Source organism: Diabrotica virgifera, chromosome 10, assembly GCF_917563875.1.
Source record: "Diabrotica virgifera virgifera chromosome 10, PGI_DIABVI_V3a".
NCBI lineage: Eukaryota > Metazoa > Arthropoda > Insecta > Coleoptera > Chrysomelidae > Diabrotica > Diabrotica virgifera.
In genome coordinates, this window is record NC_065452.1 from 68,825,977 (window position 1) to 68,838,262 (window position 12,286).

The 12,286-nt window shown below is 33.1% G+C and overlaps 1 protein-coding gene across 1 annotated transcript; it reads right to left on the reverse strand.

Annotated features, from left to right (window-relative positions):
* Positions 1 to 89: 89 nt before the first annotated feature.
* Positions 90 to 6,170, reverse strand: LOC126893052 (uncharacterized). The gene is made up of 3 exons (XM_050662992.1): positions 5,768 to 6,170; positions 2,486 to 3,457; positions 90 to 172 (listed from the first exon to the last, which is right to left on the reverse strand). Exons 1-3 carry the CDS (start codon positions 6,168 to 6,170, stop codon positions 90 to 92), a joined length of 1,458 nt encoding a protein of 485 aa, XP_050518949.1.
* Positions 6,171 to 12,286: the final 6,116 nt, after the last annotated feature.

Consider the following 12,286-nt stretch of genomic DNA (forward strand, 5'->3'; position numbering starts at 1 on the left):
ATGGCCACCTGATAAATTTATTTCTATTATTAAGGTCTACTTAGGTAACAGCGATTCCTTTATGCTATTACAGTAATCTACAAACATATTTACTTTAAATACTTCATACTAGGTGGTGCTGATAGTTCTACAAAAACTTGTGACTTTTGACTTTTGCTGTGAAACTTCATAACTGTTGATTTGTTAAGAAATTTGGTAAGCAAATTCTTTTTCATATCTAATTTTATTTAATGCATCCGATATTTGTTTTTAACAATATGTAGACATATGGTGCGATTATATGTTGTATTTTCAATGTTTAGTAAAATATTCTAATAATATTAACCTCCAACGCTTATAATCTTTGTGGCCATAAACGGAGAAAGATATATTGTGTTTTCCTATTTATGGCTATGGCATGGCCATAAGTGGATTTGTATAAAACTAGTTATGGCCATATTATGTGTAAATGACAAATGATTATCGGACTAGTATGCTGGGGTGGCGATTGGGCTATGCTGGTCTATTACGCAATCGAATTTAAAGCGGACTGTATGGAAATAATAACAAAAAAATTCTTACCTTATTTTAACTGGTAGGTCGAGAAGTCTTCAGTTATTAGTAAGGTGAAGGAAGGAGGGAGAAAGGGTTAATTTATTTTTTACTATAACTGAAACCGGCGTTTTTTGGCGACACTTGATAACTACAGGAAACGACTTGACAATTCAATTTGTTCTTACTTACTGACAACCACGACTAGTTAGTACTAACGAAAGGTAATTAAAGAGAAAACAAAAAATTTAGTACAATATCTGGGCAAGAAAATAGGCCAGGTACTTCGAATGAAATAAATTTAATGAGGCCAAAACATCCTGCCCCCCCGAGTTTATTTTTAAAATAAACGAAAAATCAACGAAAACTAATTTAATTTTAATATGCTAAGTCTGCACATGAACCCATCACCCTAAACTAAAATTTTAACTATCAAATAAAATAAAAAAATCCTCTCCAGTTTATTGACTGGGTAGAGGACACAGTTTAACGACTGGGCGCATGTAACTACCGTGCTTGGTTCGCACTTTTACGATTCGAACAATCCCATCTTTTCCAGGATACAAAGTCTCTAAGACTGCCAGAGGCCACTGTAAAGGTGGGATAGTTTCATTTTTTATTATAACTACCATTCCCTCTTTGGGAGGGTTCGAGTTAGTGTTCCATTTTAAACGAGACTGCATAGAAGACAAATATTCTGAATGCCATCTTTTCCAATAATGTTGAACAATGCAATCTAATAATTTATATCTTTTCAAAGTACTCATATTTTTATCAAGATTAATATCCATCGAGGGTAATGACACTAAAGGTTCTGTACATAAAAAATGCGATGGAGTCAGCGCGACTGGATTTTCAGGGTCGTTACTTTGAACACAAAGAGGACGCGAATTCAAAAGACACTCGATTTGTGTCAGAACAGTTAAAAATTCTTCGTAAGTAAGGATTTGATTCCCCACAACTCTATTTAAATGAAGTTTTACACTTTTTATATTGCTTTCCCAAATACCACCGAAGTGACTGCCATAAGGTACGTTCATTTTCCAAGAAATTTTGGTATTATTAAGTTCCTGTTGGAATGCATCTTTATAAGTTTTTGAAGTAGTTAATTGATATATTTCATCGAGGACTCTCTTGGCAACCACAAAATTTGTGCCATTATCTGAATATAAAACCTTACAATTTCCACGACGAGATAAAAATCTTTTGAAAGTGGCTAAGAAACAATCTGTAGAGAGCGAGGAGGCTAATTCAAGATGTATGGCTTTCGTACTTAGACAAACAAACAAACATACGTAAGCCTTTTGAGTTTTTACGCCACGATATTTTCCTATAGTAATGGAAAACGCACCAGTATAATCTACACCAGTGTGTAAAAAGGCTTTTGCCTGATTGACTCTTACGGCGGGTAAGTCAGCCATCATAGGATAGGTAGGTTTAGGATTAAGACGAAAACAACGATTACATCTCCAAATTCTATTTCTGATGGCCTGACGACTAGATAGTATCCAATAATTTGTTCTCAGAAGATTTTGCAACAAATACGCTCCAGCATGTAAATGCAATTTATGGAAATAATCTATTAACAAAATGGTTAAAGGATCGGCTTTGGGCAACAAAATCGGATGTTTTTGTTCAAAACTACATTGGGAGTTGGACAAACGTCCACCTACTCTAATTATTCCATTTTCAATAAATGGATTCAAACGACGTATGGAAGATTTTACAACGAGATTTTGAGAAAGGGCTTTATATTCTTCAGAAAAATGCTTTTGCTGGACAGCTCGAATTAATTCAATTTCTGCAATTTTTAAATCAAATAGAGATATCCGTTTATTTAAAGACAATTTTCTAAGAAATCTCAATACGTATACTGTGGAATTTAAAAGTTTCGACCAACTGGAAAAATATTCAATAAGAGTATACAGCGGAGAAATTACACGAGTGACATTACCAAAGAAGGTTTGTGATCTATATTCAGAATCACAAATCATAATTTCCTGTCCGTTGACAGACTGAATAGGCCAATATTCTGGCTCCAACAGTAACCAATTTGGACCAGTAAACCATGTGGAATGGTTGACTAACGAAGAAGGAAACAAACCTCGAGAGGCGCAATCAACAACATTTTCCTTTCCAGGAACAAAAAACCAATACTCTGACGGAACCATCTTATGAATTGTAACAACTCTATTTTGAACAAATATTTTGAGATTTTTCTCTGAGGACTTTATCCAATTTAATACAATCATGGAATCACTTAAGGCAAAAATTTTATCAATATTATGTCTAGGAGAATAAGTTTCAATAGCATGTGAAAGAAGCTTTGAGAGAAGAAGCGCTCCACAAAGCTCTAATCGAGGAAGAGTTATTTTAGACATTGGAGATACTTTAGATTGAGAGTACAGTAAAGTAACTTTAACTTGACCTGTACAATTAACAACCCTGGAATAAACAATGGCTGCGTATCCAGCAGCACTTGCGTCTGAAAATCCTACAAAAGACAACGACGAATTAGGTGTAACTGCTATATGGCGTGGAATTTGTATTTTGTATAGGACATGAAATTCATTTTGAAACTTTTCCCATGCTATTTCGATTTCTTTTGGTACGGTACTATCCCAATCTACCTTTAGAGTCCAAAGTTTCTTTATCCAAATTTTAAGCAAGAGGGTTATAGGAGATAGGAATCCCAAGGGATCAAACATACGAGCAACAAGTGAGAGCATGTTTCTTTTTGTACAACGGGTCGATGAGGGTATTTCTAACCCAAAACTAAAATTGTCACATTTTTCTTCCCATTGCAATCCTAACACTTTGGAGACTGACTTATCAAATTGTTTGGTTTTGACCAATTGAAGGGGTTCGGGGATTGTCGATAGTAGATCGTTCGAGTTCGACATCCATTTGGTTAATTTAAAACCACCTTTTTGAAACAAATTCACTAACTGAGTGTGTGTAACTATAGCTTCAGAAACATTTGGAAAACTGCTAATAAAATCGTCTACATACATATCTCTTAAAATTGGGATGATAGCATCAGGAAAACTTTTAGATTCGTCATTACATAATTGTTTTATTACCCTGAGACTAAGATATGGTGAGGCTTTTACTCCAAAAGTTAAAGTATTTAATTGGAAAATAGAAATAGGATCATTGGTATCAAATCTCCACAAAACTCTTTGAAACGAACAATGAGATTCAACCACTTTAACCTGCCTATACATTTGTTTCAAATCAGCGACAATTGCGATTGGAAAAAGACGAAAATTCAACAATATTGTGGTAGGATTATTTTGTAATTTTGGACCTTTATAAAGAATTTCATTTAATGACGGTCCTTTACTAGTTTTCATAGAGGCATCAAAGACTATTCTACAAGGAGTGGAAGGGCTATCTGATTTAAAAACACAATGATGGGGAATATAATACGACAACGAATCAATGGTTTGAATGGGAACTAAACTCATGTGCTTTTGGTCTAAATAGTCTTGAAAGATATCACAGTAAAGTTTTCTAAGTTCTGGGTTTGGTGCTAGGCGATTTTCTAAGGACAACAATCTATTTTTAGCAAGAACAAAAGAATCACCCAGTACATTAGGATCATTTTGGAACGGCAATGAAACTGTGTATCTACCATCTGCATCTCTACATACATTTTCTAAAAATAAATTTTCACAAATTTCATCTTCTGATGAACTATTAGTAACAGTGGGCAAATCCTCTAATTCATACATTCTTTCGACCAAGAAATCTAAATTCAACAAAGGGTTACAGACGAAAGACAAATATGTGTGGATTTTTTCAAAATTTGGTGCAGCTGAGCCCATGACTACATAACCTAAACTAGTCTCAATAGCTGATAGAGAATCTTGGCATGACACTGTATTACAACCAATGATATTTGAAAAGACAGATAAGCCTAAAATACCATCTATCTTGCCAGGAAAAAAGAAATTCGGGTCAGCTAATTTCAAGTGTTCTATACTGTTAATACAGTCTTTGTCAACTGGTTGATCTGGCAACTTATTAGAGATTGTGTCTATAAGTAACACTTCTATAGGATATTGTATTTTTTTATCAAAATGGGAAAAGATAACAATGTTGGTTTTACCTACTATCGGGGTGGTTGATCCTCCTATACCAGAAACTGTCAAATTTAATTTCGAATAACTTAGGCCTAATTTTCGGGAACAATCAAAAATAAGAAAATTAGCAGAAGAACCACTATCTAACAAAAATCTAACCTTGTGAGCACTACCCCATTTATCAACAACTTTAACCATTATTGTCCCAAACAGACTGACAGAACTCGATTCTGATTCATTTGGGATATTTTTAGAATGGCGGACATGTAAACTAGAAGGATTATCAGAAGAACCAGAGGTAGGCTCAGTACTAGTGGAGGGAAATGGAACATTCTCATTAGGCCGAGTAGTATTTGGCTTATGCAACTTGGAATGGTGCCTAGCTTTGCACACAACACAAGAAAATTTTGACGGACAATTGGATACTCGATGCTTTGAAGAAAAACAATTTAAACATAAATTATTTTCCTTCACTAATTTAAATCTGGATTCAAATGGTAGCCCTAAAAAGTGCTTACAGTATTTAATTAAATGTGGGCCTTTTTTACAAACAACACAATCTATGGAGGAATACGTATTCTGTTCTTGCAAATGAAACGATTTGTTCGGTTTTTGAAACGAAAAATTATTTTTGGAATTCCTTGATCTATCATTTTTAATAAGAGATTTACTACGTTGGCGTAAAAATTTCAATAAATCATCATAAGCGGGTAAATCATTATTATTTCTTATTAAATCAAATGAATCTATGGTATCTTGTGGTAATTTTAACATAGCTAAATAAGTTAAAATATGATCATCTAAATTATCGAGATTTAATCGTTTTAGTGCAGAAACATTAGTATCAAACTTTTCCAAAAATATTTCCAAATATGATGGATTATTAGATTGCAAACCGCGAAAATTAACAATTCGATCCATATAGAGATTAAACAAATATTTTTTATCATTATATCTTTCAACAAGCATATTCCAAATAATGTCATAATTATTAGGAATGGGTTCTATTGAGCTACAGCTTTTCAAGGCTTTCCCGGAAATACAACTCAACAAATACTGTAGCTTATCGGACTTGGGATATTCTATTTTGTTATGAACAAATTGTTTGAAATTTTCATAGAAAACAGGCCACAGAGATATATCTTCACCATCAAACTTAACTAATTCAAATTTGGGCATTTTAATAGTAGAATTATTAGTACTATTGGGATTATTACTCAAAACAGCAGGTTTATTTATTAATAATGAAGCTAAATATTCAATATTGGAGTAGAGATCATAAAATGCATCTAAATGCGTATGGTATGCAACGCCAGCATCTGGCTCCATCTCTTGTTTTAATATAACGATATCTTGAACAATTTCCTCATATTCTGATAGAGTTTTTTCGAAAGTACTATATCTAACTGCAAAGTTACGCATTTTTGAGGCATTTTCTGGATCTTTTTCTAAGGCCGACCCGGCATCGTAACATAATTGAGCCCTACGAAAGATAGTTTCACGTTTAGAGCATAATCGCTCCAATTTTAGTTCGTTTTGACTTTTAGGCATGTTTAATAATAAATATTGAAATTCTTTCAAAAAATTATCAATGATGAAGAAATAAAATGGAACAAAACCCAAAATGTGTCAAGAATAGTAGTTAGGTGTATATATTTTTTCAACAATTACTAAAATTTTATTAAACTAAATCCAAACAAATTATTTTTAGGTTTGCAAAATATCCAAATCAAATATATTTACTTAATCAAAATCGATTTCACTAAGCGATGGGTTCAGAAGCAAAAACACGAATTCAATGTTCCAACTATAGTCGACCGAAGAACAAGGTTTTTCGATACACGACAAAAAAAGGGTACACTACGATTTAATTAGATTTTAACACGACAAATATACTATACCGATTACAATTATAATTTTAAATAAATTTATCCAATGCGAAAAATACGATAGATCAGATCTTGAACCGGCAAAGCAACAACGAAATTGATTCAAGACGATCCGGCTAGAAGGCCAAACTTATGGGGTGGCGATTGGACTATGCTGGTCTATTACGCAATCGAATTTAAAGCGGACTGTATGGAAATAATAACAAAAAAATTCTTACCTTATTTTAACTGGTAGGTCGAGAAGTCTTCAGTTATTAGTAAGGTGAAGGAAGGAGGGAGAAAGGGTTAATTTATTTTTTACTATAACTGAAACCGGCGTTTTTTGGCGACACTTGATAACTACAGGAAACGACTTAACAATTCAATTTGTTCTTACTTACTGACAACCACGACTAGTTAGTACTAACGAAAGGTAATTAAAGAGAAAACAAAAAATTTAGTACAATATCTGGGCAAGAAAATAGGCCAGGTACTTCGAATGAAATAAATTTAATGAGGCCAAAACATATGCCATAACTTAAAGTAGCACCTATAGGTAATTTTATTCTACTTCTTTTCAGAAGTATGGCTCTAATTTCAAAAAAAAAAGATTTTTATATTCACCCTCGAAGGTCAAGCAAGCCCTGAATGCTGTTACCAATGGCATCTGTACTTAGAGCGAGCAAAGTATTTCAAGTACCCCGAACAATTCTTCGCAATAAACTAACTGGGAAGTGCCCAATTGACGGTCCACGTCACTGTGGACTAGACTCGATCTTAGGAAAAGAAAATAAAAAATTTGTGGTGGATTGGATACTGAACTGAGCAAAAATAGGTTTTTCTATCGATATGGAGGGTCCAAGTCCAAGTGAAAAAGCTTGTCGATAAATCCAATATAAAAACTCCATTTACTAATAATAAACCAGGTAAAAAATGGTTTTATGCATTTTTAAAGAGACACACGATACTTTCTACTAAACACGTCGAATATGTAAATAAAGCTAGAGGTACCGTTACTGAAGAAAAATTAAGAAAGTGGTTTTCAGAGGTAATAACTTTATTAGAAGATGATTCTGAAATATTGAAGTTTCCCGAACGAGTATTTAACATGGATGAGACATGTTTTTTCCTGGCACCCAAAGGAGGACTTATCATTGCACCTCGAGGGCAAAATTTTTACAATTAATTCACAAATTCTGACAAAGAAACAGCTGAACAGCTAAAATTAAAAGAACAACGGAAAAGAGAAAGAGAACTAAAAAAGGACGAACAAAACAAAAAGACTAAATGTAAAAAAAAGCAAAAAATTTTTGAAGTCTAGCTCAGAAGAAGAGGTAGAATGGATGGAAAGCGGAAGTAGTATAGACGACATTGATGATGAAAATGAAGGTATTATCGATAAAGATGATAGTGGCATTGAAAATGACAATAATGCTGAGTTAAGTTCTGGTGATTATATTTTGGCGTCATTTGAATCAATCAGCAAGAGAGGGACTGTTACTTTCAAATATGTTAGCAAAATCATTAATGTCTTGCCCGAGAATAAATACGAAATTCAAGGCTTGCGAAGTATAGATGAAAGTAATTTAAATTTTAAACTTATACACACTGACATATCTGTCATCAACAAAACTGATATTGTCAGTAAACTACCAGATCCACAATTTATTTAAGACGGAAGGATATTGAAGATAGTTTTTTCAAATAAGGTAGATATACAGGAGAAAAAATCATGTGTTATACCTATTAAAAAAATAATGACTTTATTTTGTATGAAACTTATAATTAATAAATAAAAAAATGATACAATAAACGGTTATATTGTTTTTTTAAGATAATGATTAACTTCTTAGTGGCCACAAATAGGGAAAAGTTATGGCTATAGGTGGGGCTTTTGTGGCCATAAATGGCAAAAGTTGCCATTTTGTTTTTAATTTTTTTTTTCTTAAAATGGTTTATTTTAGCAGGCTGAAACTTTGAAGGCTCATTGGTAAGATTTCCCACTAAGTATAGGAATTTTTCCATCATTTAATTTTAAAATTTGTTTAGTGTTTTATTCATTACAATGAACAAAATTGCTTAATGTGGCCATAACCGGGGTCTCTACCCTAGTTAGCTTTATGGTGTTTTTTTATTAATTTCCTTGACAGTATATTTAAATAAACAAATGCGTATGGCACGAAAATGAAAGTGTAATATTTTTCGTTTAAAACTTTATAGATTCTATCTAATACATGGAAGGATTAAACTTTCAAAAATCCTTGTTTTATTGTATTAACCTGTTTATATTGTTAATACCATATATTATGTTAATATATCTGTTAATTTGAAGTGTACTTTTGAATCCAGAATTTTAACAAATCCTAAACTTTTCCACAATTTCTCAAGCATGATATTTGTGCAATGAAATTAATTGAAATTACATCTTATATCTATACCTATAGTCGATTCGCTCAACTCAGACACAACTGGCTAGTGATTTTAGTAGATTATTTTTTTGTTCTTGGCCAATTTTGTCAAAATCGGTAAAATTACTATCTATTTAGTAATTATTAACTATTTAGTAATTATTTTTGTGCCAATTTTACCAAATTAGCAAAATTATTTACTAAAATCACCAGGGCCGTGCCGTGCTATGATGCGGCGAGGCAGTCGCATCAGGCGGCATCACAAGGGGGGCGGCATAATCAGTAAAATCAAAACAAAAATTGTCAGATTGTGTAAAAATGTTGTCAAAAACTATAGAAAAAAATGAAATTTTACAGACAATATTGCTAATGACGGAATGAAAATTTAATGAAATTGCAGAAAATTTGATATAAGTTCCAAATTTCCAGGTAAAAATGAAATTCGAGCCAGGAGAAAAAAGCGTTTATTTGATTACGAAAAATCTGTGGACCAGCTCTTAACAGATGAAGCTAAATTTAAAATTGTTCATCTATATTTTAGACATTGCCGTTAATTCTTTGATTGATCGAATTTCGCTTCTAGAAACCCATAATAAAAATTTTAAATGATATTTTTAAACTGGGAGAAATAGATGATAAAACACTAGAAAAATATTGTATGAATCTTCATGCAATACTTTCAATAGAAAAAGAATCTCATATAGAGGCAAATCGTCTTCTAGAAGAATTGCGTGGTATATCCCAAATGACACCTTGATATCCCAAATGATACCCCATGAAAACTTTAGAGGTTTTGAACTATATTATGTGCCAAAATGTCCTAATTTATTTATACCCAAATGTAGTTGTATCACTAAGAATTTTATTAACATTCCCTGTCCCAGTAGCGAGTGGGAAAAATGTTTCTCAAAATGAAAAATTATTAAAAATTATTTACGAAGACATAAGACAAACAACTGAAAAAATTAGCACATATTTCAATAGAGCTGTCACTAGCTGCTACACCTATCTATCCCCACTAGACTACACCAATCTGATTAACGAGTTTGCCAAAATTAAAGTCAGAAGGGTAAAATTATAATTTTTGTAAAAAATGTTACTTCATCATCAACCGCTATACCATCCGTCATCGGATGTAAGCCTCCCTTAGGTGTGTCCATTCATATCTGTTTGCTGTTTTTTGCATCCATTCGTGGCCAGCCATTCACTTAATGTCATCAGTCCATCTTGTTTAAGGTCTGCCTCTACTTCTTTTTTCTTTTGCTTGCCTTTGGTCGCCACTCGAGAATTCGCTTTGTCCAGCGGTTGTCATCCATTCTTCATATGTGTCCTGTCCATTTCCGTTTTAACATGGCAATCTTCTGGATCACATCTATTACTTTTGATCATCTTCTTATCTCTTCATTGGACTTGCGATCACTGAGCTTAATGTTGATCATTCTCCATTCCATAGCTCTCTGAGTCACTTGAAGTTTGTGGAGTATGTTGTTGTAAAAGCCCATGTTTCAGTTCCATATGTCATAACCGGCAATGCATACTGATCGGAGGTTTTTGCCTTTAAAGTATTTGGTAAGTTTGATCTAAAAACTCTTTGTAAAGTAATCAACCAAATGCTGCTCATGCTAAGGAAAATCTTCTGTTTAACTCAGCCTTTAGGTTAAGCTTTGACAGTTCTATTTTTTGTCCTATATCAGTATGTATATATACGCCTCAACCTTTTCTATATTATTGTTCCGATTTATGAGGGAATAATGTTAATACATATTTCATTTAATTTAAAGGTATGTTTTGTTAAAAAAAAAGTTTTCGTTCATTTTGTGTAGTTTTATTAAATAAAAATAAACGTGAAGTTTCAATAATATTTAAGGGGCGGCATTTCGAAGACTTGCATCATATTGAAAAGATGTACCACACGGCTCTGAAAATCACTAGCCAATAATTGTGTCTGAGTTTAGGGAACCGACTATACTAAAAATATTTATTTCTATACAAAAATGTCTGGAGACTAAGGCCCGTATTTATAGTCGAGTCTCAAGACAGCGTCGATGCTCAAGACCGACCTTGAACCAAATTTGTGTTTTATAAACCGATCTCGAGACACGACGCTGTCTTGGGAAGTGTAAAATGACAGCCGAATCTCAAGTCATCGATATACCTTCCTCAAGACCGCGATTCTAACCTAACTTTTTTTTGTTATTGTTTGAATTTTCAAGTTCGAGCGAACACTTGAACAAGTAAACATCTTTTTGTGCTCCGCTGTTATCTTTACATCGTAGTGCTATCGATAAAAATATATAGTAAATAGTTATTGTTATTTTACACTTGGACAATTTAACGTATGTATTGAAATTTTATTTACATTATTTTGGTGCAAATAATAATTAGTATATCGAATAGTCACAGAAAGAACCTGCCTGCCCACCAGTGGCGTGGGTGCCTACAATTAAAATGATAATCTAAACTTCAGAACAATAATAGTAAGGGAAAACAAAGTACCTACATATACGAATAATTAATTAAATTAAATAAAAAGGAGAATTAAATTTAAGAGGAGAATTGATCTCTGAAGAGACGAACTACATAAAAAAACTATTATATAGACAAAAAAATTTTGTAAATAAAAATGAAAATTTACCCTAAATTAGTATGGTGGTAGTAGGTGAAATGGAATGGGAAAACCAAAATCCAAAATCTGATAATATACAGAGCCAGTCTCCCATGTTAGAGAAATCAGATGTGAATCCAACTGTAAGAAAGTCCAGACTGGCCCGAACTCCTCCACCTTTACTCAAAAATAGAACACACAGTATTTCTTCGAATGAAAACAGCATAAACGCCACCAATAGTCCATCACAATGTGCCTCAACGTCGACATGCTTATCAGGTAACAAACCAGCACAACACACAGAAGCTACCGACCAATCTCTTCAGAATAATGATAATACAGGCTGGACGTTAATTCCAAATAAGAAGCGCCGATCCGAAGATAGTCCTCCGAATAGAAGTAAAAAGCAAACTACTATGGAGGATTATTGGTTGCGGAAACCTACGCCAACGACCAATAGATATAGCCCCTTAGCTACTAATGATGATGATGTACAAGAAGAAAATGAATCCAAAAAACCTCCACCAATATTTATTCAAAATGTCGAATACATACAACCGTTACGTGAACTGCTTGACGAAAAAATACCAAATCAATATACCCTTAAATGCCTTAGGGATAACCAAATTAAACTTCAAGTTGATTCACCTGACAACTATTCAGATATTGTTAAAAGTTTAACAGAAAAAAAAAACACAATTTCACACATATCAGATAAAACAGGACCGTGGATTTCGGGTAGTTATCCGCAATATTCACCCCACAACAAAAGTTAATGATATTAAA

Bases quoted from the DNA above. Each gene is read 5' to 3' on its own strand.
- LOC126893052 (XM_050662992.1), bottom strand. From the start codon at position 6,170: ATGCCTAAAAGTCAAAACGAACTAAAATTGGAGCGATTATGCTCTAAA. The intron at 3,458-5,767 runs GTGAAGATATAT...TGTTTCAAAAAG, and splicing joins TGAATTAGTTAAGTTTGATG to GTGGTTTTAAATTAACCAAA. The intron at 173-2,485 runs GTAATGTCACTC...ACAAATCAACAG, and splicing joins TAGATCACAAACCTTCTTTG to TTATGAAGTTTCACAGCAAA.